This window comes from Pimephales promelas, chromosome 10 (genome assembly GCF_988280905.1).
Source record: "Pimephales promelas chromosome 10, fPimPro1.hap1.1, whole genome shotgun sequence".
Lineage (NCBI taxonomy): Eukaryota > Metazoa > Chordata > Actinopteri > Cypriniformes > Leuciscidae > Pimephales > Pimephales promelas.
In genome coordinates, this window is record NC_142778.1 from 14,698,396 (window position 1) to 14,725,714 (window position 27,319).

At 41.2% G+C, this 27,319-nt stretch overlaps 1 protein-coding gene across 1 annotated transcript in view; it reads left to right on the forward strand.

Moving 5' to 3' along the window:
- The first annotated feature begins 595 nt into the window (after positions 1–595).
- Positions 596–27,319, forward strand: part of LOC120486021 (rho guanine nucleotide exchange factor 26) — a 134,875-nt gene continuing 108,151 nt past the window's right edge. The window contains 4 exon segments of the mRNA XM_039681860.2: positions 596–744; positions 1,313–2,514; positions 3,753–3,804; positions 12,436–12,581. Coding sequence (XP_039537794.2) covers positions 1,342–2,514; positions 3,753–3,804; positions 12,436–12,581 — 1,371 coding nt within the window. The 5' untranslated portion in view covers positions 596–744; positions 1,313–1,341.

Sequence of the window (27,319 nt, forward strand, 5' to 3'; positions counted from 1 at the left end):
ATAGTAGCAGGTAAAATTCAGATCTGAAAATATCATTTTAAATAGTCAAAATGAAATATTACATTTGCGTATGAACGACGCGTCAAGATACTAACGTAATTACAGATATTGAATAGTCTATCCTCTTTAGAGATATAATCTGATTTTTCTTGCCCACTTAGAATTGCTTAATCATTACTTCTAATTATTATTTTGACTAGTTAAATTATAATTATGATTCATCAAAATACCTTGCTATCCAGAATATATTCGTGTATAGTCATATGTCATATAATCATATGTCAATATGCCTGCCATACACCCTCAATCTTTGAAAACATTGCAAAAATAGCCAAACACCACATGATGGCGCTATATTCACTGTAATACACGACGTACGCCGCCGCATCAGATGATCTCTATTTCATCACCAAACAATACACAAAAAATTAGTGAAAATATGAAAATAGTAAGATTTCCGGTTACTATTCCCCTCGATCAGAGTTCACTGAGCGTATCTAAATTGAGGCCAACAATATTGGGACACTCACACGCTAGCTCAATCCTCGAGCACATGACGTCACGTGAACTTGGGAACTCTTGTGCCCTCCCTGCTCAAGATTCACTTACTGCAGTACTACAGTCTCAATCTGACAACACACCTTGTGACGACAAATAAACAACGTAGACTTTCTGCAGTTTAGAGCACAATGGAATTAATAGTTCATACGGCCTGAAAAACTTATAGTTAATCTTCACACAGAGGTATGCTGCATTTCTTTTCTATAAATCTTGCAAAGTTTTTGCGCGAGCAATGTGTGTTGTTTTTGTGCGCTAGTGCTATTAACAAGAGCGATTACAGAGGATGACGGGAATTGATACAACGTTACAATATTTTTCATTACAAGATTCAGAAGTAGTAAAAACTTGTTGAAATGTATAATCGTGGATTTGAGTCGCAAAACCTCGCACACAATTCAATTTCACCCATATGAAATAAATACTATTTACATTTTCTCCAAATTCTATGACATTTCTTCAGTAAAACACGAAAAGAGATGTTAGATCGAATAAAGATCAATTGATTGCGATTAATCTTTTCCCAATACAAAAGTGAATGGTGACTAAGACTAAAATATAATTTTGTTCCTTTTAAGTAGCCTATTCATACAAGTTTGGAACAATATGAGAGTAGTAATGCATGTTTATTTTTCATTTATTTATTGGAGTGAACCATCTCTTTTGGTTGCCATTATTAAACGATCTGTATAACTTTCAGGGCATAGTTCAACTTCCACTCATGCAACTTTGCCCTCTCTCTTTCTCTGTTCAGACAAAGGTCAGAATGATTGCTGAGTGATTATGAGTGGACACATTATGGATCTTGGCAACGAAGTAGATCTCTCCAACAACAATATCACTCCTCTCTGGAAAAGACACTGCGAAAATGACAAGAAGCACAAGCCCAGACCTCACAGTTACCAAACAGATGGAGTTCTTATGACAGACTTTCCTGTGGATGATAAGTGCATGTTCACGCTCACCCAGCCGGCTGAAAAGATCAGCACCACTGTGTCAAACACTACAGTACTGAAACACACTCTCAACAAACCCACAAGGAAGACTAGGGTGGTCCGGAGCATCAGTATTGGATATTTATCAAACGGAAGGTTCTCTCTGTCAAACTTTACTAAATCGGATGATAAGAATGAAGACACTATTTCTTCCCCTAAAACACCTCTGTTGCCCACCAAGAATGGGAATGGAGGACTCAGTGTTTGGCATGACATAACAGAGCCCCTGAAACGTCTCTCCAGTCAGTTCACCCTCACCTCTCAAAGGGATCAAATTGTTTTTGGGGATGTGTCTTCACCTCCAGACACAGTTTCACCAAAACATGTCACCTCAAACATGTTACCTCAAAATTCCACACTTTCACGCCAATCGCAGGATGTCCATGGATCTCCCATTGGCTACCGCAGCTCCCCGCTTCACAGTTCCACCTCCAGCATCCCCTCCATATCCTCCAACAATAGCCTTCCCTCAGACCCCCCAACACCCTGCAGCCCATCCTCCACTGAAAGGCCAGGGGACGTCCTGTTGCAGCGGCAGAGTTCAGGGTCATCTCAGGGCTCGGAGGGCAAGCAGACCCCTTCCCCAGTAACACTGAGCACCCACAGTCCTGCAGCGCATAAGATGGGCACCCAGCAGATCATCCCCAGGGGTCTGGTCTCCGAAACACGCTTTAGCAAGCCCTCTCAAAAGTTTATGGACAGGGGTAAAAGTGCCTTCCGACCGCGAAGCATGTTTGAGACGACTTCTTTCTCCACCAGTCAGGATAATGGGTTGGATGGAGATGAGAATGCAGGACTACTGACAAGAGGTCAGCGCTCCAAATCATATCGTCAGGCAATGGGCAGTGGTGTAGATATAGAAGTTCTATCATTAGACCCAAAGGCCAAACGCCTGTCCCAGCCTGTGCTGAAAGGAGTCGCTGAACAGAGACAGTCTAACCTGAGTCCATCCAAGAGCAAAGTGAGTCGAACACTAAATATTGAAAAAATTACACAAACTTGTTCTTCTTATTTTGTGGTTATAATGTGAAGGAGAGAGTGTGTATACAGTAGAGATGCGTGGATCAGCTCTAACTTCACACAAATCCGCTGTTAAAAATCATCCACCTGCCACCCACCCAAACCTATGATTTTCTCTGATTTAGATACCCGCACCCGATCACCACAGTTTCACGAGTGCACACTTACAAATAATCAGATAGTGTAAAAATTATGCATATTTTCCGTGCTGTCCAAGGGGAGGACTAAGAGCTCGAAATTTGTCCCGAACCCAGAGTACTCCCCCCGTATCCCTGGCTAGGATAAGTTACCAGTCGAGTGAGGGGGTGGTGAAGGGATGCAAAAAACTTTTGAGGAACATAGGTGAGTCGACTATAGATATACTGTATATTATAGGCCTCCACTTGTGCTGATTGGATAGGCGATTTGAAAGTGTCCCCAAACTTTGTTAATAAAACATCAAGTGTGATAATAATGGTAATATATTACATTTAAAACAATTGATTTTAGTGTTTCATTTTTTTTATTATTAATTTAGACTAAATAGTGTATAATTTCAGTATTGCCAATTTACCGTTTTTAATATTGATGCACTATGTGTGAATGTGTATTTGTGTATGTATATTATTTAGGACTGTGAACACTCCCTTCAAATTAACCTTGTCAGGCAGAACTATCTAACGGGTCAAATATTGCGTGTGACAATAAGCTTTCATTACTTAATTTCATCCTTCAGAATTTTCGGGGCATCATAAACAATGACAGCATACTGTTATAGTGAATCTAACAGCCCAATAAAACCAGTTCATTCCTTTTATGAAGATAGAATGATGGGAAAGAGTCAAAGCAGGTGGCCGCACGCTCACATTTGAATTCAGATTCATTCTGCAACTCATGCCCATTGCATGTTCATTGGCTTGTCCACGTAATTGCATTTTCAAACATTTTCTTTTTAAGTAACAAGCAATGTTTGAATACTGGCTAGTTTTGTGAGTGTAGTATTTTAGGGGTGCCAATTATTGTGTTTGTTTCAATTATTTAATGTTTTTTTGATAATTTGACCCCCCCCCACACACACACACACACACTTGTTTTATTTAAATTAAATTTGATTTTTGTGATTTTTTTTTTTTAATTAAAGATCATGAGGATAAACAATGTCAACATTGCCAAGCACAACTAATCAATCCCTTTTTGCAGAATGTGGAGCGGAAGAAAGGCCTCCCAACCCAGCGGACGTTTGACAGTGAGGGTAAGCATTGGAGCATCCTTCAGACCTTTCTGTGTGCTACGTAGAGCACACTCAACAGAGACTAGGTGAAATCTACTTCATTTGATATGCATGATGAAATGTTTTCATCTATGAAACGTACTTTAAACAGGGCTCTACATTGCAACCATTTCACAAGTGTGAGTGACCTGATCAAAGCTCATGAATAGTTGTCTAATAACTCCTAACATGCATCTCTACTTCACATCCATTACATTTTCATATGTGATGGATACACTTCACAAATTAAACATTGTGGTTTTTGTGTATTTAGGTTTACAAGATGAAACAGATTAACATGAGCTGTTGTTGTTTCTTAGCAGCCTGTAAAATTAAATTTAAATAAAGCAGGGCCAGAAAATAATGGGGCTTGGGGCAAAAATGCCCCCAAAATTCAAGATATTGGTGCTCGTGTATGCAATCAAGAGTGCACACAAGCAAGAGTGCTGTTTTCCCCAAATGCAAATGTGTGATATTCACCTCCCACATACTCATACTTGTAATCTTATGCATTGTTCAATCATAGCAGATAACGGTTACTGGCTATTAATTTACTGGTTATGTTACAACTTTGCATATTGCAAATTTGTACACTGGGCTATTGTATTTGTAAAATGGGCTATTGACAAAGGCAGTGACTTATTGCCACTTATTAGCTGTATTAGTTTAATAATTCAAGTATTATTTCTTTTTTTTTTTAAATCATTGCATATTTCTATATTCAAAATGTTATACTTAAAGCTGCAGTAAGTAACTTTTTTTAAGGTAAAAAACCCCCTAAAATCAGTTATTTAGCATGTACATAAGACATCAGTCTCTGTAGCCCGATTTGCAACATTAAGCTTATAAAAATTATTTATAATTTGAGCTGTCGTTCCGATTTTGTGGGAAATGTCATTTTCAGATCATTTGTCTTTGCGTTGTTGCATCATGTCCGTAAACCGAAATAGGAAGACAAGGGGCTCTATCTTGCACCCGGCGCAAATGACTTTATTCACTGACGCATTTATCATTCCTATTTTGCATGCACGTTTTTTTTCCTCCACAGACGCATGTCGGTAAACTAGGAAATGAACTTGCGCTCCCTGGGCGGGTTGGCGCACAAAGGAGGCGTGTGTCGGCGCAAACAATCCCTAGTGATATTTTGCAGTTCCAGAAAACAATTGCGCCAATGACCAGAAAAAACCTGGTCTAAAGTCAGTGGCGCGTTGCGCTACATTCAGATGCTATTTTAAGCGCGCATGCTTGGCCATAATACAGAGAGTGAACAACGCACATACACTGTAGATGATTCTCTCATCTACACAGATGCATTTTATTTTTTGCAAATGATACATTATTATAAGGAAAAATATATAAACACGAGGGAAATCATTATTGTGTCCATGACGATGGGGAAAATAGGCATAAAGCTTACACATTTACCCAAATTATGATATGCATGTTTAACTGAAGTTAATTTGGGTGGGTTTGTCTCCCCAATGTCCCTTCTCTTTCTTTCACGGCCCTGACGAGAACATCGATCTCCTCGGCTGTGAACCGATGCTGAAGCGCGCCGTAAATGCGCCGTTAAAATAGAATTGCGCCATGGAACAAGCGCACCTCGTTCATCATGCTCTTAAAGGGAATGTGATATGACACTCTTATTGGTTTATTTCCGTTACGCCCAAACCACACCTATGAATAATGAAGCTACTTCAGACCAACCGCTTTTAGATTTGAGGCATTTATCCCGCCGCGAAAATAGCAACAGCGCCTGGATCCGCCCACAAAGTTACTTGCGAAAGGGTTTTTACAGACGCATCCAAACCTCTGGTTGAGCCCGGAGCAGAGCTTACATATCGACTGTCTGGAAATGAAAGCGGTTTGTTTGGCCCTGAAAGCATTTCTGTCAGACCTAAAAGGTCACCACATCTGAGTCTGCCTACATGCCTACATAAATCACCAGGGTGGCATCAGGTCAGGCTACCTGCATGCCATGGCGAGAGACCTCTTATGGGCCCAGACTAATCTGATCTCTCTGAGAGCAGCACATATCCCTGGCATTAAGAATCTGGGTGCAGATAAGCTCTCATGGGGCAACACTCCCCTAGACCAGGCCGTATCCAGATCTGACGAGGAGCTTAGCCTGGACCCGATGACAATGCAGTGCTGAAGTGCCAACTAGCCTCTCCCTATGGATGATCCCTTTCCCAATCTACAGATAAAGCATTGTGAATTTCGTTTCACGTACCTACCCCGAAGAGATAATAAAACTAAATTCTTTATCAAATTTATAGACAAGACAAGTAGTTTGTTCAGGCACGTTTTTTTTTTACAAACCTGCGCACATATTCAAATGCACATAACTATAGAACAAATTCTTAATGCGCAAGTGAATGCCATTAGCGTCCATCACTGGTTCGTGTTTAAAGTCTGTTAAGATTCATTCATATACATTTTTACCTTACAGTTACTGTAAATCCGGCACTCGTGTTCATAAACGCCAGAAGAGAACTGCGCCCCAACTGAGCCTGAGTTCTCCCATGGTTTATTTTTTATTTTTATTTTTCATTGGATCACCTGAGAGATATTCAAATTAATTAACCAATCAGTAATACCATTGATCAGCTCTACCAAACGTGGATATGTTTCCACTAAGAAACAAACATTGTTATTATATTTTGATTGATACTGTAAAGCTGCTTTGATGCAATCTATATTATGAATAGCGCTATATAAATAGACTAGACTTGACAAGAGGTCCCTGGACTCAGTCTGATATGAGTGTGTTCGTTGAGGTCAAAGACGACCTTTTCGCCTCGGGAACCAACACCCACTGCACAGTGTTCTTCTCGAAGAGCAGGGATGCGCTGGCCTATTTCTGGCTCAACCGCCCCTTTATGCTTTTCCCCACATCTCGATCCAGGCCGTGTTTTCCGGAGCTGGTTCAGCTATCGGACACAATCCCTTGGCCTGTTTCAATGAGGAAAGTCCTTCTCACACAGGCCAACATGACAATATGGCATCCTCAACCCGACTTAGGGGCCCTTCATGTACGGCCCCTAAACGGGTACCCAGGGACCTTCCTGAGAAGGTCTTAAACACTATCCCTGAAGCCAGGGCCCCGTCTACTCGACGCTTATATGCTTTGTAGTGGTCGGTTTTTCCAATTGGAGCTTGAGAAATCGTTGAGAAATCTTGAGAAATCGACCCAGAGTCATGTGAGGTATCTGTGGTACTCTCTTCCTGCAGGAGCTATTGAACAAGGGCCGCTCCCCATCCGCGCATCATGCTCTGGTGGATGGCCAATCACTAGGAAGAAACGACCTGGTGGTATGGTTTCTAAAAGGTGCTAGGAGGATTAACTCCTCTTGATCTCCTTCTGTGCCTCCTTGGGACCTTGGAACCGCTCAGGTCGGCTGATCTTACTCACTAAAGACTGCTCTCCTGTTGGTACTGGCATCTATCAAGCGAGTTGGAGATCTGCGGGCTTGCTCAAGTGAGGCCTTCATGTTTAGAGTTTGGACCAGATGACTCCATAGTAATCCTCAAACCCAAGCATGGATATATACCTAAAGTGCTCTTAACGTCGTTCAGTGCACAGGTTATTACATTATTAGCCCTTCACCCTTCTGCCGAGGATGGGGAGGTTGATCTTCTCTGCCCTGTCAGAATGCTGAGAATCTATCTGGAGCGTTCTGCATCTTTTAGACAATCAGAACAGCTTTTTGTCTGCTTTGGTGGCCGATCTAAGGGTGATCCAGTCTTGAAACGAGTGGTTTGTTTGAGAAAACGAACAGTATTTATATAGTTTTTACCTCTTGTAACCACAGCAACATCCAAGTGATCTGAGGGAGCAGGTGGTTTGTGGCTGTGGTTACCAGAGTTAAAAACTATATAAATACTGTTCGTTTTCTCACACAAACCACTTGTGTCGTGTCTTAGGCCATCAATGTGTACTTACATTTCCGAGTCATTAAATCATTTTTAATTTGGACTTCTCTGTGCATGCTCTTTGAGGTGGTGACCATACACTGCATTATATGACTGACAGACAAGAACGGTTTGACCTAAAAATATCAAAATTGAAACTACTGTGGAAACAAAGACACCTACATTTTGGATGCCCCTGAGGTAAGCTAAAACATACCAAAAAATGTATTTCAAAGTGAACTATCCCTTTAATACAGTTCCCTTAGGCCTTTATAAGACAGCCGTGACATTTTTCTGTCAAATAGTGTTCTGTGATCATCTGTGCAGCCAACAACAAAACAGTTTGCATGCTTTACTCAAACTTTTTCCATTGCGTTAGAACTGCTTGCAAAAACCAAATGGCGGCTCAGTGGGTAGAAACGTGCAGATTAAGGGGCGGTAATATTATAATAAGATCCCTTTCCTACATCAGAAGGGGAGCGAAATCTGATCTTTTGACACGCTTGCAAAGAAAGTCTTACCAAAACAAAGTTACTGGGTTGTCACTTTTCACATTTTCTGGGTTGGTAAATGCACCGGGGACCCGATTATAGCACTTAAACACTGAGGGGCGGTTTCCCGGACAGGGTTTAAATTAAGCCTTGAGTAGGCCTTAATCTAGAATAGTTAATCGTGTCTTAAAAATGGCTTTTTGTAACACAGATTAAGTACAGATTAGTTACACTTGGACTATGGAGTCCTGAACTAAAATAAATCAGATTAAATTAAAACCAACTGTGCTAATCTGAATTAGCATGACAGAGGTTGCCTATAAAACATGGAATGAACCAAGAAAAGCTTAAAATTGCATGGAACTGAGAAGCAAATCCAAAGAAAACAATGGCATCAGAAAAAGACTGCAATCAAAAAAAAATTTACTAACAAGTGTAAATAATTTTTATGCAAGCTAAATAATCTGCTATGGAATAAAAGAGAAGAAATGTCGGGAAATCTGTTTGTGTGTGTGTATATATATATATATATATATATAACGAAATACTTACACAAAATCAACGATGTACAACTAGAATCAATGGTGTTCTTTAACAATGAATGGTTTTCATTTAATTATTCAAACAACTATAATTAATGCTTCTTGTTTATTCCTGTGATTTTACATAAACTTACTGAAACATTAATTTACACATGTGGTGTTTTGTGTTGACAGTCTAGAAGCAATACTTTCAACTAGAGTTGTACCATAGTGGTTGCTTTATTAATTATACAGCTTGAATTTTTTGTACCAGGTCCTCGCTCCAAGCACAGGCTCAACACTTCACCAAAACGGTAAAGTTTGTAAGTGAATGTCATGTATGACTGGGTTAACTTACTAGAAACATATTTCAAAATTAAAACATCAAGTTGTAACGATGATCGGCTGGATTGCCCTCGAATGCCATGAGAGGGCACTCCACTTCTGAACTGCTGTTCCCTGAACTGATTACGCAGACTCAACCCGTCTCCACAGTGTTCACCCCTGAGCCGATCCCAGTTCCAGGGCAAGCTCTCCCGGGAATATTCGACAGCAAAGTATCAAGACGAGCCCACGCAGCGATGCTGAACACAGATACAGGAGCTGAGATTATGCGACTTCGTCAAGAAGCTCGATCTCTTGACTGGTATGTTGAAGAGTTTGTTGAACTTTCTCATTACACGTCTATGAGCACTCATTGCTTAACAAACTTTTTCCGTGGAGGGTTATCTGAACCACTCATTGATGCCCAACCCTGAGCCTGACAGCACTTCAAGGCAGTATATTGATTCAGCCCTTCAACTGAGTGGTTCTACTCTCTCTGTGGGTAAGATGGGGAAGGAACTCCACGACGCCTCAGCATTCACCGAACCAGGGTCTACTCATGTTGCACTGAATCTATTTGACATGCCTGAGCTTTTTCACGAAATGCCTGAGCTTCTTCCTGCCAAGACCGACATGCCTGAGTCTCTGTCTGCTCACTCTTCAAGTGAGCGCTGCATCTCCAGTTCAAGTGAGCGCTGCATCTCCAGTTCAAGTGAGCGCTGCATCTCCAGTTCAAGTGAGCGCTGAATCTCCAGTTCAAGTGAGCGCTGCATCTCCAGTTCAAGTGAGCGCTGAATCTCCAGTTCAAGTGAGCGCTGCATCTCCAGTTCAAGTGAGCGCTGAATCTCCAGTTCAAGTGAGCGCTGCATCTCCAGTTCAAGTGAGCGCTGCATCTCCAGTTCAAGTGAGCGCTGAATCTCCAGTTCAAGTGAGCGCTGCATCTCCAGTTCAAGTGAGCGCTGCATCTCCAGTTCAAGTGAGCGCTGCATCTCCAGTTCAAGTGAGCGCTGAATCTCCAGTTCAAGTGAGCGCTGCATCTCCAGTTCAAGTGAGCGCTGAATCTCCAGTTCAAGTGAGCGCTGCATCTCCAGTTCAAGTGAGCGCTGAATCTCCAGTTCAAGTGAGCGCTGCATCTCCAGTTCAAGTGAGCGCTGCATCTCCAGTTCAAGTGAGCGCTGAATCTCCAGTTCAAGTGAGCGCTGCATCTCCAGTTCAAGTGAGCGCTGAATCTCCAGTTCAAGTGAGCGAGTTGTCCAGCCCTGTTACGCGCCGCCCCAGGAGGAGGAGAAGGAGGACTCGTTCAGTTCGCCTGGCCCCGGTGAGCGTGCCCAGACTCCTCGCCCTGCCGGCTTTCAAGCTCCTGGAGGCGTTTCCTGAGCCTATCTACTGTCCGGAGGTTCCCCCCGTAGATTTCCCCAAGTATTTTTTGGGAGAGGGCAGTAGGTACTCTGTGGGGGCCATGGAGGCGACGTTGACATGGCCCTTGCCTCGCCCTGCTCCGCCCTGGCCTCGTCCTGCTCCGCCCTGGCCCTGGCCTCGTCCTGCTCCACCCTGGCCACCTCCCCAGTCAGGTCTGCCTACACTATGCGGCCCAGGCCCGCCGTGGCTATGTCCTGAGCCCGTTCCCCTGCACGGGCCTGGCCCTCCGTCCCTCCCCCAGGATCGCCTTCGCTCATCCCCCCGCCTGGATCGTTTTTGGAGCATCTGGAAGCCGCTCCTTAGAGGGGGGGGGGGGGTTATGTAACGATGATCGGGAGGGCACTCCACTTCTGAACTGCTGTTCCCTGAACTGATTACGCACACACCTGTTTCCATTGATCACTCTCACACCTGCATCTAGTTCCACACGCAGCTCCACACACATTTATACCTCACTGTCTCTATCACTCTTTGCGAAGTCTTGAATGAAGGTATGATTCACTGTTGTGTTCAACTCCTAGCGTCTCCTAGTCTGTAATCCAGTCTGATATCTAGTCTTGATTCCAAGTCTGCTTTTGAGTGTTTCTTAGTTTGATTGCCCGTCCGTGTTTATGACCCTTGCTGAATCCTCTTCTCCTCGATTGTCTGCTGCCTGCCCATTGACCTTCTGCCTGTTCCCTGGATCTCGTGTCGTCTGCTACCTGCCTCTGTTCTCCTGCCTGGTATTTGGATTGTGATTTAGCCACGTCTCCTATGCTGTGTCTGCTGTGTGTGGAGCTGCGTGTGGAACTAGATGCAGGTGTGAGAGTGATCAATGGAAACAGGTGTGTGCGTAATCAGTTCAGGGAACAGCAGTTCAGAAGTGGAGTGCCCTCTCATGGCATTCGAGGGCAATCCAGCCGATCATCGTTACACAAGTGAAGTCAAAGTGAAGTGACCATTTCAAGTTAGTTTAACATGAACTAATCACATTTTAACAAGAAACCCGATAAAATTAAAACATAATTAAATGTTTAAATTATATATTAATATATGTACTGAATGTGTGTGTATGTGTGTATCCAAGTAATGCAGGTGTCTTCTTTAAAACACAAAGCTAATCTGAAGTTAAACCTGCCTCCTGGTAGGTTTAATTTAAGACTCAATTTAGTCCTGGAGTAACTGCAGTCTTCCTCCAGGAAATCAGCTTATTAAACTAAATCTAGGACTATTTAAAGCCATGACATAGAAAGCAGATTTCTGTTAATCAGGTTTAAAGAGCCATTTTATTCTAGGACTAGGCTTAATCTCTGTCCGGGAAACCGCCCCTGAAAAAGTCAGATTTTCATTATATGTTTCCTTTAAGGTCAAACACATGGATCTATTATACCGATACACATCAGGTTTAAACCTAACTGTTTACTTTCACTAAGACATAACCAGCTGTGTTTACATGAATTGAGTGTGTATTATTTTAACATTATGCACATCCTGCTGTTTATATTCTCATTCATGCATTTCATCACTTTGAAGTGTCAATAGTGATATATATTTACATACCTCAATGTACATGATAGAGCAAAATCACTAATGACAGACATTTTATTCTGTGATTTATACCAGCCCTTGCACAGACCAATTTTTTTTTTTTTTTTTTTTTGCACAGCTCTATAATGGCTTGTCAATATCGTCTAATCTGGCAGTTTCAGTGTTGCATAACCTAATAGAATCAAGTCAAATGAAGCAGAGAATCATTTCTATAAACCAATTCGTTGAAAGGCATACATTTTATTATTTTTTTATTTTATAAATGTTTTGAGATGAAACAGAAGATAGATTCATGTCTGTGCAAACTGGTCACAGGCCTGTTAAATAGTATATGAAATGTGTAGTTCAGAGTGTGCTATCATTTCTAGGAATGTTTTCACAGTCTTACAAAGTTAAAATGTGTTTTGTTGTTTCAGAGGAAGAAGTTTTGTACCAGAATTACCAAGAGAAAGCACTGCACAATGATTCTGATGAGGACACTGAGCCCAAACAACCTCAGCCAGATGAAGGCATTGTGGTCCAATACAGACCCATCCGGACATCCTGGAGTCAGCTTAGTGTGGTGAGAAACTATGGAGGAACATATGCATACCTTTCAAAATCTTTGAGTTTTGATGGATATTTACAGTTTTACACAAATAGATATTTGTTTATAACCTTTAACACACTCTGCTGTGGCAGTGTTTTGGAGTTCTGGAGTTTTAAGGAATGTCATCCGGCTCTGTTTTGCTGGGTGTCCTAGCCTCAGTTTTTATTCAAGAGAGCAAGGGATTGAAAGCAGGTGTTTTTTATCCAAATGTAGGAGGGAAACAGAAGGAGAGTAGGCTGGGATAAGCTTGTCCATTGGGAAATGGTCTGGCAAGCCTCCAGTTCCTTGGCAAATAGCGGATAATTCTTCCCCATGGAAAAATTTTAAAAATGTAGAGGGATAGAACAGTGTAATGACCAGTTATGGATTTATGTAATCGGGTTTGGAAGGCTTTAACACTATTTTGCACTTAGTGTTCTGTTCCCCAGTGTTTTTGTTAACTAATATCTGGGAATGTTTAAGCAGGAATGTTCTAATGCTATGTTTGAGAGAGAAGCAAACTGTATCATTGTTATGAACCAGCAACCACCAGCAGAAAGAACGAGCAAGAGAATGCTAGAACGCTAGAAAGAGAAAAATAAAAATGGAGAGTGTAGAAGGCAAAGCAGAAAAAAACGATCTATCTAATATCTATATTAAAGAATGTAGAGTGACACAGAAAAAAGAAAGGACAAAGTGTACGATGGAAAGAAGAAAAAGTGTATCAGTTTGAAATGGCTTGAGTATATGGGCTTATGAGCATAGACAGTAAAAGAAATGGACAGAGCGATCTCATTGAACTCCATTGAGAACTCCATTGAGACGATTGAAGGCCGCTATTTTTTAGCACTTCCATCCCTGACGCACGGACTCAAACAGAGCTTGACTACGTAATGTGACGAGAGCAACCCGTCTGTCTTCTAGTGCTGTGGCATGAGAAATCTGAATCATTCCCTTCCGAAACATGCAGAGGCGGAGAGTGTGGATAGGAGCTGTCCATGAGCTAGGAGAGGGAGACAATTCTGCTAGGTATTCTGATTAATTATTTTGTCATTTTGCCTCCACGTTTCCCCGATTGCGCACAAACTTCTTCTCCTGTCCATACGGTAATCTCTCTACTGTGCGACAGAGAGTCGCTTGGTTATGACGCAATCGTTAGCCTACTTTCACTAAAACTGCATCTACGCCAAGGTAATGGAGCATTTTATACATTGTCGTGTTTCTTTAGAAATAAATAAAGGACAAATGGGGTCTTCAAACGCCTCAGATGTAAAGTTATTTGCTGTCAAAGTGACGTCAAAATGAATGGGAGTCAATGGGAATGCTAACGCAAGTGAAGTTCTGCTACAAGATGGCAGCTCCCGCGTGGCTTCAACTTCCGGTCGATGGATTACCCCCTTGCTTATGAGGGATCTCTGGTTGTGTGGTGTATTGTTGGTATTGGCAGGAGGGCATGGAGCTTTAAAGGTCCCCTGACATGGGTTTTTTTATTATTCTATAATGTTTCCTAGGTTGCCCTTATAATGTTAGTATGTTTTTTAGATCAAAAATAGTCATAATTTAGAAATAAAGGGCATTTTTTTCTAGCCTGATTTTAGCCTCCGCTTAGAACAGTCTGTTAGAAGGGGCGTGCCTGCTGTGGGATTCTATGTAACCGCCCACTGCTGTGATTGGCTGACATGCTTGCATATGAAATAGCTACATATTACATGTGAAACTCTCTTGAATACATTTTACTACAGCTATTATACGTTTTTACTATTACAGATATCGAGATTACTGAATCATGAGAAATTTTTGAAGTATTTAGATTCTCATCACATAAAATATTGCTGTGATGAACATTGAGTAGATGACAGTCTGTCGATCGCGAAAATGAAGATCTTATTGAATAATCATGCAGTTTCTGCACTCTCTGCTTTCACCAATGCAGACACGATGATGTACAGCAAGAGCTTTGTTGTGCAGTGTAACGCAGTTTATGTTCTCTCTAAAGCCCGAAACTCGTCCGCTCTCGTCGAGGTAAAAAGCTGCACTTGAACTCACAGAGAGAACTGCCGACTGACAGCTAGAATCTGCTTTCTGCGCCTGCATTTAATGAGCAAACTGTCTATTTCTGCAGATATATTAGTCTATATTCGTCATTCAAAAAGGAAAACCGACGCTGCGGCTGCAGATAACGTAACGTTAAACAAAGCAGCGCATGCTTACCGAATATCAATAAATCCTGCTAAACACTTTCTTTAAATAAGATTATTTTCATCCTACTCAAAGAAACGTTGTGAAGTTGACAATAGTCTGGCTTGACTTACTGATGTATAAACAGTATCGAACGATTTTGAGAGAAAGATTAACTTACCTGTCTCCTAGCCATACAAAACTTTGGGAGTTGAGTCGGCGCATTTCCAGAGAAAATAAAATTAACCCATTGTTTCTTCAGAGGCGCGGATGAAGGAACTAAAAAATACTTTTGTGTTCATTTGTACAACCGAACACTGAGCAACTGCCATGCTTCGCTCGTTTGCAAGCCATGATATTTCTCTCGAGGAAAAACTCAAATCTCAAAGCTAGGAAAAAAAAAACGTGCCTGCGCGTGTTCGTACGTCTCTGGGCAGGCAAAGCAGAGAAAGGGGAGTAACCTTTCCACTATTATGACGTTTATAGAGGGAGATTCTAGATCAGCGCGTCTGAGGTGCAGACGGATGCAGAGAAGAGAAAAATAGCCAAAGCTCGGTTTACACCGATTGAAAATTCTAGACACGAGGGGACCAAATACAGTCTAGGGGAAATCTACCCAGACCCCAAGAAACTTGAAAACCCTAACTCTCCTAAGAGGTTCCCCATACAACTTAAGACCTGGACTATTTATATTCCTCTTCCTGCCAAAAACCATATACTTTGTTTTTGTCAATGATAGTCTAAAACCCCACTTATCACTCCAATCCTGCACTTGGGTGCACACTGCATTTGTTTAAATAAAAACCCAGTATTACGGCCTCTTTTCCATAATGCTCCATCATCAGCAAAAAAAGATTGCTGAAATCCACTTCCTACTTCATCAAACATATTATTAACCATTATATTAAACAAGACTGGGCTAATTACACTACCCTGCGGAGTCCCATTTTCTAGAAACATAGAATACGAAAAGCTCCCTCCTAGCCTGGATGCCGCAGCCCGAACTCCGCCCACAACATTTTTTGGTCGGGAAGTTCGGTCTGGACTCGATCCATTGAGGAGTAATTATGATCTGGCAAAAAATTATCGGGCCAATCAGATTGGCAGGGCGAGCTTTATACGATGATTGACAGATGATCTGCAGGGACGTAATCATCATGTTATCAAAGAGCGCTTGTCAAAGAGAGAATTGAGATGTATAGATTCCGCTGTCGCGTCTTTTGTAAAATAAATCGACAGCGCATTAATTTTAATAGACAAACAGAGAACTGCAATCAAGGCATTTGTCGATCGGAAAGAGATTTTTGGCGTCCTTCCTACATGATTCGGGAAAAGTGTAACTTATCAGCTGGCTCTGACAGTCGTTAAGAAGATGGGACGTAATGAAAAGCCTGTGGTCGTAGTGGTTTCTCCTTTGGTGGCACTCATGGAGAAGTAAGTAAAAGAAGCAACACTGGTTATTTAACTTCTAAAATAAATAAAGTTAGGCTACGTTCTGTATTTGAAAATTGGGTTATGCAAAGGAGTTGACTTACTGCGTTGCTCTGATTGTTTGTAGGTCTACAGACTATCCAATTGAGTGCAGAGGTTTTTCTTTTTCCTGGTTCGGTTACGACACGCCTCATAATCAAAGCCCAACGGAGGAGTTTCAGACTCATATTCTCTCTTGAATATGAGTATGACGAAGTCAGGCTAGCTCCCTCCTACTTTTACCTGAATACATTGTGCTTTCAGAAAGTCCTTAAATCCAATTGATCATTCTGCCCCGAATCCATGCATCATACAACTTAATGATTACTCCTTCCTTCCACAGCATATCATAAGCCTTCACAATGTCAAAAACACACCTAACACCACCTCTTTATTTACTTTAAGGGCTTTCTTGATATCATCATCCAACACTAAAACTGAATCCATAGTAGTTCACTTGTACTTGTATGTACTTGTAGTACATAAGCTGCCGGTGGAGGGCTTTCCGCTTCTCTCCTTCTTGAGTCAGCCACTACATGTTGCAACCTTTTTGACAGCCTCAGCATAAGATACCCCTTTGTTAATCTCTCTAAACTGCTGTTACCTCATAGCCAGCTTATAATGTCCACATTCACGATTTCCACCTATGTGCCCTCCACCACATGTACCACACTTTACCATCTTCTCCTTACACTCAGAGAACTCATGCTCACCTCCACACTTTCCACATCTTCTATCTCCTCTACAAGCAGCTGCAATATGTCCATACCTCTGACACTTAAAACACCTCAAAGGGGGCCTTCTGTATGGATGTACTTTAAATGACACACACCCTAGGAACATTCTTTCTGCCAGGACTCTTTCCTGAAAAGATACCACCACAGTTAATGTTTCTTGCTTAACTCCGTCACAAAAAACTTTAATTCGTGTAGCCTCACAATCCTCGCCCCCTCTATGCCCCTCACCAACTCAACCATGGAAATCTCCAAAGAAACCCCATAAATCACCCCTTTTAAACTCACCTTGCTCCCCGGAAGTAATTATGAAGAGTTATGCAATTTCGTGTCTACGACAAACACGTACAAACATTTTGGACTTGAATTTGTATATTTACTAATTTTGTACATGTATTTTTCATGTATATATACTTTATGACGATTTGATCAAGAACATAAACCAATGGCAACGCTGTTTGTGTATATAGTAGCCAGTTAGTTTGATGCTATTGTGTAAAACAAACGTGCATAAAGTAAAAAAAAAAATATATATATATATATATATATATATTGGCAAATTACCATTCAGAAACGTTTTGTAAGAGCCGTGTGTGGTGAGGTTCTGCTTGACTCTCTTCATCCCCGCTTTCTGGGTCTGATTCTGGCTCAGTATCAGAGACTGATACTGCAGTATCGATACCATTATGTACATTTGACAGGAACACACATGCAACTTACGCCCGTAAAGGTAATGGGTGTAAAGTATCCGGACAACGTGCACTACTCAGTTTAGCCAATCACAACACACCGGCCCAGACTAACCAATCTGACCCCACTGTATGTTTCTGAGGGAATGGTTTCATAGACTCTGGAAGTCAACCGGTCTTTCAAATGACAGAGGAGGATGCGGCTTACAATAAAGGTGAAATTTATGAAAAATAGGGTTAAAAAAAAACACGAATACATGTTAAATTGCACTCCATAAACACAATCAGGCAAAGAAAAAAAGCAGTAAACCACCCATTTAACACTACAAAGACAGTTCACCTATCAAAATAAACCACACAACAGAATAAAGTCCAGGCCTGGGTGAACTACAACATCACGCAAGTTTTTATTTATTTATTTTTATCCAGCGTTATCACAGATAAAAACAGCAGAGAACAACAGAGTTTGAACAACAGAGTCTGCTCGCTTAAAAGATCTGGCTCACCTCTCAATCATCCAATTTCAAAACGGTTTTCACAGGATACATTTTGAGTTTGTAAGCTTTCGAATGATACCTAATCTATGATGATTACTAAAATATGTGATATGAAAAAATGCAATAAAAAAGGAAGTGCCAGTTGTCCCGCTAGCAGGACGTGACTGTCAATTAAACCTGTTTTTCTCAAAATTCCATTTCTGAAAATCATAGCGATTAGCCAACTTCAGACAACCATAACTTTTGTTACAGACAAACAATAAAATAAATAGAAACAGTTTTGGAAAGGGCTTGAACCCAGCTTTAATATGGTCTCGAAACCTGTAATATGTCAAATTTCACCTTGTGGTGGGTTTTCCCAGATCGCATCACACATACTGTATACAGCTGAGTATCATCAGCATAACAGTGAAAGCTAATTCCATGTTTCCTAATGATATCTCCCAAGGGTAGCATGTGCAGAGTGAATTGCAGCTGTCCTAGTACTGAGCCTTGTGGTACGCCATACTGAACTTGTGATCGATATGACATCTCTTCATTTACTGCTACAAACTGATAATGGTCAGGTTAGTATGATTTAAACCATGCTAATGCAATTCCACAAATGCCTACATAGTTTTATAATCTATTTCAAAAAATGTTGTGGTCAGTTGTGTCAAATGCAGCACTAATATCAAGGAACACTCTTATAGAGATACAACCACGATCGGGTGATAAGAGCAAATAATTTGTGACTCTAATGAGAGCTGTCTCAGTACTATGGTATGGTCTAAATCCTGACTGAAAATCCTCGCAGATATCATTTCTTTCAAGAATGGAACACTGTTGAACACAGCAAATTGTATGATTATGATCCAGGCAGCATTACAGATCAGAAGTCAGATTAGATCAGAACATTCAGAATATTAATTTAGTTCCATCTGGTTGGAAGTCGGAGTCATTACTCCGGTATGGAGACGAGTTTGTTGAGGATCAGTGCGGATGGCTGTTGTGTCTATGAGGCCTTCACAGGGCTGATGAGGCTGGCACTTCAGTGATGCATCATGGATGGGTCCAGGTGAAGGTCCACCATCTGATCTGGATCCGGCTGGGATCCGGCTGACTTCAGTAAACAGGGAAGGGACTAGTTGACACTTCAGGACTGCATTGTCATCATGTCTAGGCGCAGGTCCTGCATCAGATCTGGATACAGCCTGGATCTAACGGACTGCGTTAATCCTCAGATAAACAGAGAGACTAATATTAGCGTATGATAGCGTATCCTTTTTATGATGTAACAAGTACATCAGGATTTGTGGGGAGTTTTCCCAGTTCTGGCTGATATAAACTAAAAAGGCGAGATCTAAATTATGAAAGGCGTGGCCTGACATGCAAATTCCACAAGAAAAATTCCATTGGCGTTTCTGAATACATCAGAGGTGTTTGGGGTTCTCAAGAGTGACCTTTAGTGTCGGTATTTCAACAACGTCTCCGTTCCCTCCATCAAGGAATGAGGGTTACACCAGTAACCAAGACATTCTCTGCCCTTTGGCTGATTGAAAATGAAGAAACTGTTTTGGAATTATTCACTATTTTAGACACAAATTCACAACTAGTGTGTGAGACACAATCCCATTTTCTGGCACTCACGTTTTGATTTCAGCGATTCAGTTTATGCCAAGTGATTTATATTCATGCCCCCCAAGATGTTGTTGCATTTAATATAGTGATCGACCGATATATCGGGCTGATATTTGCGGTTTTTACGTGTATCGGAATCGGCCGATACGCGGCTGCTGCATTCGCCGATAGTTTTTTCCCGGCATTATTTATAGATTGATTTATAGATTTATATTTATATATGTTTGACTGCTGAAGTATTGCCAAACACTTTGAAAATAGAAACACGTTTCTCAGTAACTGTTATGTGCTTGCAACTATATAGCTAAGCAAGTTTGTGTGTCCAAATGGAAAACGCGAATGCCTCGTCTATAAAACTTAATTGCTTGTGCTTGCCATTGTATTAGGGAGCTGCAGTGCAAATAGCTAAGGTGTAGGCTATTCGTTCAGTATGCATTAGGGCTGTCTATGAATATTCTACATTTGAATATGTATTAATTTTGACGGTGAAAATTCATATTTGAACATGGAAAAACACGCCCACGGTTGCAGACTAATAACGTTACCACAGCTGCACAGCTCGGTCGGAGCACTCACTGTCGGTTCCATCCACAAGTTTCCTACGCCCCATGAGGCCTTGCGTCAAAAGTGGGCGCGTCTTCCGGTTCAGTTTCAGTTTCAGTTTTTTAGCCATTTGCAGTATAAAACCACATTGGAAAAAGATGTGCAAAAAGTCTCTCAAGGTGCAATGTCACACATAAAGGACATAACGTAAGAATGCCACATACAAAAAACTCAAAAATGCCACAGTAAAATACTGTACAATAAAATCCATAATACTAAAAACCTAATTTTAAAGTGCTTTGTTTAAAGTGACCACAGCTTGGGGAAAGAAACTATTTAAATGGCGATCAGTAGTGCATTTGACAGAGCGGTACCTTCTCCCCGAGGGAAGCATCTGAAAGGAGGCCCGTGCAGGGTGGCTCGAAGTGTCATTAACAATTTTTAAAGCTCGTTTCATTTGTCTAGCTTTGTATGTTACCTCCAGGAGCGGCAAAGTACAGCCAATAGTCCGGCTGGCTGAGCGAACCACTTTGTTCAAGGCTTTCTTCTCTTTCAGGGTGAGATTACCACACCAAACAGTAATACAACTAGTTAAAACACTCTCAATTACACAATAATAAAAATTCAGAAGAATCTTAGTATTTTGAGTGAACTCTCAAAGCCTACGTAAAAAGAAGAGGCGCTGTCTCGCTTTCTTAGCAATGATTGTTGTATTTGAGCTCCAGTTCAAATCATGAGTAAGAGTCACACCCAAAAAAGTACATTCCTCAACAATCTGCACATTGGAATCATGAATGGTAATACAGTAGGCACCTGATTCCTATTTTGACAGAAATCAATAACAAGTTCACACGTTTTTGAAGTATTCAAAAGCAAGTTATTTTCCTTACTCCATTGAACAACATTCTCCACCTCCTTGCGATAATGAGATTCATGATTTGAACTGATCAGCCCAATGACTGCTGTATCATCTGCATATTTGATTATCACATTATTAGCATTTGATGCTTCAAGGTCATGTGTATACAATGTGAACAATAGGGGGCTCAAGATACACCCCTGAGGAGAGCCAGTACTAACATACAATTCGTCTGAAATACAGCCATTAATTTTAACCCTTTGTGGTCGACTAGTGAGAAAATTAAAAATCCATTTACAAATGGCATCATCAAGTCCAAGACATAGCAATTTTTGAATGAGCTTTGTTGGGACCATTGAATTAAAAGCTGAACTATAGTCAATGAATAGCATCTGAGCATATGATTTTTGTACATCTAGATGCTTATAGACAGAGTTCAAAGCAAAGCAAATGGCGTTCTGTTTTTCTTATATGCAAATTGTAAAGGGTCCACAGACACAGGAATTTGATTTTTAATAAAATCTAGCACCAGCCGCTCAAAGGTTTTCAGATGTGAGGATGTGAGGGCCACTGGCCGATAGTCATTCGAACCCGACACAGGTGTCTTCTTAGGAACTGGAATAATAAGTGATCTTTTGAAGCTAGCTGGAACAGTACATTTCACCAGTGACACGTTGAACAGATCAGTCAGAACAGGACTTAGTTGCTCAGCACACAGTTTAAGGACACGAGGGGGAATACCATCCGGTCCAGGTGCCTTCCTCACCTTTGTCCTAGACAAGATCCTCTGAACGTCTTCCCGAGCAATAGCAAAACTCTGCTCATTACAAGCTGGAAAAACAACAGGTTCAGCGATTTCAATCTCAAAACGACAATAAAACTTATTTAGTTCGTTTGGCAAGGATGGATTAACATTCGTGATGGATCCTCCTCTAGGTTTCCAAGTAGTAATAGAATTTAACCCTTGCCACATCCGTCATGGATCCGACTCCATAAAATGTCCCTCTATCTTAGCTCCGTAAGCTCGTTTAGTAGCTTTAATTGACCGTTCCAAAGAATATCTGGACAACTTATAAGCAACAGCGTCACCAGATTTAAAAGCCACGGCCCGCTGTTGCATTTTCTTATTCACATCGCCATTGTACCACGGGTTCTGGCTAGCATGTCGTTTTATAACCTTTTTTGGAACACAGCAGTCAATGCAGAAATCAATATACCCAGTCAGTGCATCACAATACTCATCCACATTTTCTGAATGGAACACAGACCAATCAGTAGCATCAAAACATCCTTGTAATGTCATTTCACTCTCCTTCGTCCAGCACTGAACAGTACATGATGAAGGTTTTAGTTGTCTACTCCTCTGTATATATGCAGGAAGAAGTAACACAGAGGAGTGATCTGATTTTCCAAAGGCTGGTCTGAGACTACATTTATAAGCAGATTTTACATTGCTGTAACAGTGATCCAGGATATGTGCTCCTCTAGTTGGTTGTTTAACATGCTGATAGTAGTTGGGAAAAACAGTTTTGAAGTTACTCTTATTAAAATCACCAGCTACTATGACCACAGCATTAGCATGGGAGTTCTCAAATTTGTGTACAATGTCACTTAGCTCCCGCAAGGCAACCGAAATGTTCGCCCGCGGATGTATGTAAACACCACACAGGAACATTACCGAGAACTCCTGTGGGAGATAAAAGGGGCGGCATTTTAAAATAAGACATTCCAAGTTAGCGTTGCAGGTTTTGTTCACAATGACACAATCCGTATCAAAGTTCGTTAGTTAAAAAACCCACACTTCCACCCTTCGATTTCCCGGTGCGCTCTTTCACCCTGTCTGAGCGGTGAACAGAGAAGCCCGGCGGCTGGAAAGAAGAGTCTGGTACGCCACTGCGTAGCCACGTCTCCGTCAGACAAAACATGGAGCAGTCCCGGGCCTCGCGCTGGGTCTTAATGCGGCTCAACAGGTCGTCCGTCTTGTTCGACAATGATTGGACATTCGCCAAGTAGATAGACGGCAGCGGGATCCGCGACTGGCGGCTACGCAGCTTCACAAGCAGCCCCCCTCTCTTCCCACGGTGTCTGCGCCTCTGTCGTTGGTCGCCTGTGCTGATACCCCCACTGTGGGGCTCAGATGAACGGCATGTGTGGCGATGCCTCCGCCCGGCCTTTTCACTGTGTTTGCGACCTCCGGGTCCCGACTCCTGGCCTCGCTTGCTTCGAATGGGGCACGCTTCAAAATCGGCACACCTCAGACCAATATTAACATATGAGAGTCCACACACTTCCTCGCGAATCCTCAGAAGTGTCTCGCAGCCATTGCTTAAGGTGGCAAGTGCATCAAAGATAAAAACAAACATAAAACAGACAGCACATTTGAGAGCTCTTGCTACGGCGCCCTGCCTCGGCGCCATCTTGGTATTTATCGAAGTAAACAAAGCGCGACTTGACATACTTCACACTCGTTCATTCAACAGTTGATAGTCATTCAAGTTATTGCGATCCAAACTAGCTAATGATGTGGGAACACAACCTCAACGAAATTAAAGAGGGTGAAATAACAGTACCTTTACCCTCCGCAGTTACTTGGTTGGGAGTATTATAATAACATTATTAATAATCAGTACTCATCAAGGCATGGTGACAGACAGTTGTGCGAGCTGACAAACAATTAAAATAAAAAATACACACTTAGTCATTGTGCTTTGGAGTTTATTCAAAATTATAAATGAATGTGCTACTTGAATACATTAACTGGCACATTTGGTATTCTGTCAACTCAGGCTTTGATCCTGAGTTTACGTAGGTGTAACATCAGTAGCGAACAGCCAATCACATGCTGATAGATTTTATAGAATATTAAGAAATTTAAACAAATGTACACAGGAAGATTCGTCGTCTTTTGGGAGGTGATGGAAACTAGCGTTACAGTCGTTGGCAGGATCAGAGGCGGGCTCTGGCAGGATCACTCTAATTTCATTTTCGGCTTATGTTTAAAACAATCACGTTTAAGCCACTGAATTAGTTTAGTCCGGTTATACATACAACCGCGAACAGCACATGTTATCCCTGAGCTCCATAACGACATCTCTCATAAAGATTTGCATCTTTAAATAGTAAAACAATTCTCCGAAAAACAGCTAGCCTCTTCGCTAACTAACACACAAAATACCATTGGAATGCTACTTCCGCCGCCTTACCGGAAGTTTCACCCACTTTATTTTTTACAGGAGCGCCCCTCGGAAACTTGTGGATATACTGTGAATCTTCAATCACTGAATGAAGCCTGCTATATTTGGGACAAGAGTCGCGACTCGCAACCTTAAATTGCTTGCACAAAACTCTTGATCAGCACTCAACATTTGTTTGTTGTTGTTCATTTAACCGACGCGCAGAGAGCGTGAGGGCGAGAGAGAGAGAGTGCCTGAGCGAGTCCGGGCGGGACAGAGTGAGCTCTGCGGTTTTGGCCATTAGTTGATTTACTTGTTTTTTAATACGTTGTCAAATATGTTTAAACTCAAATAAACTATCTTATACTAGTAGTTATGTCTCTTTGTATTAATGTGTCCTGTTATTGACGTAATGTGCGTCAATGACAAAATGCACAACGAGATGTTCGAATATGTTTTTTAGAGGGAATATGCAAACGCCATTTGAGTAATTTTGACAGCCCTAGTATGCATACGGGTGATGTAACGAATACTGGTCATAGGATTAAGACTTAAGTAATGCCAACGTTGTTCTGTGCTTTTTGTGGGAGATTTATTCAGCACCCACCTGGCTGAGGTTTGGACGCGTGTGGTGTGTGTCTCAGACTTGACATGCTCATTTTATTTTATGTAGAAAAATTGAAACCATGGCAGTACATAGTTCGTTTCTTTTAAAATGAAGTATAGTGTGCACTGTGCACTTTATTATGCTGGTTGCTACTGTGTCCAATAGTGTAATTATTTAATTTATGCTTAAATATTTATTTTCAGAACTGAACTTTTTTTGTTCTACCTCATGTTTTTAATATTTGTTAAAAATTGTTTATCTACTTGTTCTTGTTCTACCTCACATGTTTTTACTATTTGTTAAATATTATATTTTGAAGTTAATTAAATGTTACTTTTATTAAATTCACCTTTGGCTAAGCCACGCCCTAGAATGTAGATTGACCAATCACAGCGCAGCCAAGAACGAGCTCCCACAGAGGTCGGACACTTTTTCACAGCGCTCCATTGACTTTCAACACAGGCGTTTCACATTTTTGGTCTCGGCAGGCTATTACTGTCGTAGTTTTATCCAAAATATGGTTAAACGTTGTGCCTCGGGCAGAGAGGTTGGAGGGGGGTGTCCGTTTTTTCCCTTCCCAAAACCGAAGTAAAATCCTGACAAGTGTCGTCTTTGGAAACTATGTGGATGTCCTCAGTCAGCTAAACCCCGCAAAGATCAACAAGCACATATTTTTTTACTTCTAACCTTACTGTGAGTGTGAAGTTATACTAGTTAGACTGTTTTATAATATTTTAGGTTATGATTTCGGTTCTCATACCGGTTGTTGACACGCTAGCACACGCTGCTAATAAATACAACGTTATACTCATGTAGTCCGTTTGCTCCCTGATATTGTAAGTCCCAGCCTCCGTCTCGATTAGTAGGAAATGCTGTGGTTCATTTTTTGACTGTGACCGGTAACGTTATGCTTTTGCCTCTATTTTGGATGCCTTGTTGTTTCTTGCGTCTTGAATATATAGCCTTCGAACGCATATTGCAGCCCCTTTTGCCTACTTCTATCGGACACTTTATTTGCTGCTTTTAGTGCTTTATAAAAGTTTGATAACATTTCAGCAGAAAGAGCTGTTACAGCATAAGCTATGAAGAGCGCAGATGAAGTTTGACGGATGTAGCAACAGTAACTAAGGGGGGCGGGGCTTAGCCAAAGATGAATTGAGACCTGTAACATTTGTTAACATCATGTCATTTTTATGATGTAAATTGAGGGAGCAAAATGTATCGGCTCCAAATATCAGCTCAAGAAAATCGGCAGCCCGTATCGGTCATCGGCTAAGGCTGATGGGAAAAAAATCGTTATCGTATCGGCACTAAAAAATCCATATCAGTCGATCCCTAATTTAATATTTTGATATACCAGAGTCAATAATACTAATATCTGTAGTGAGAATTTTAGTAATTGGAGAATTTACTGGTGCCTTAAAATCTGCATAATAAGGGCCTAGTGTATGTAGTATGTCGACTGTTTTAGAGTTACAATGGTTTGGTATTATAAATTTATTAAAAGTTCTTGGTGGCTTGTCTAGATTCCTGTCACTTCCACTGTCTGTCTTCCTCATCTGTCTCTGAAAACGCAGAGACATCTGTCTTTTGTAACACGCAGATGTTTACAATAACTAGACAATTTGTTCATAAATGATGTAAGAGTCATGAGACTTCTCTGCTGCTGTCTGCCAGCCATATTCCCTGGAAAAATAGTGGCAAACCCCAGTTTGGTGCTGCTTTTAATTTCGTTTTACTCGGATTCTCAGAAATCTTTCAGTTCTTTCCAGCAAGAGGGAGAGGTGCTTAGAAACAGGAAGGTACACATTTTGAGGTCATGTTACGTCACATCATCATTTGTAGTGTCCCTGGCAGCTTTTTTTTTACAGGAATCTGGACTAGAGTTCAGTGGGTGGAGTTATCGTCAGACATTTTACCACTTCTACTTATCTCTCTTACTGTCCCAGTTAACTATTTGTCTTTCATGTTTGCTCTCTAATCTCAAAATGACTTTGTCTTTGTTTTTGTCTTGTGACAAAAAAATAAATTGTTTTTTATTTTTGTTTCTGTAATTTAATTAACTTCAATTCAAATTTATTTGTTTATTTTCACAATATATATTGTTTCAAAGCTTTACAGAAAGTGCATTTCAGAAATGTACATGGAAAAAACACATTTAGTTAATCATGTAATAATTTAGGGCATAACATATCGCTGGCGTTGAGTCGTCTCTTCACAGGCGTCGAGTCGTCTCATCGCAGGTGTCGAGTCGTCTCATCGCAGCAGGTGTTGGGGCATCTGAAGTCTCCGTGAGAGGCTGGATACAAACTGGAGCTGACGAACGCCATTTTTCAACGGCAGAAAAGCAAATGGGAAATAA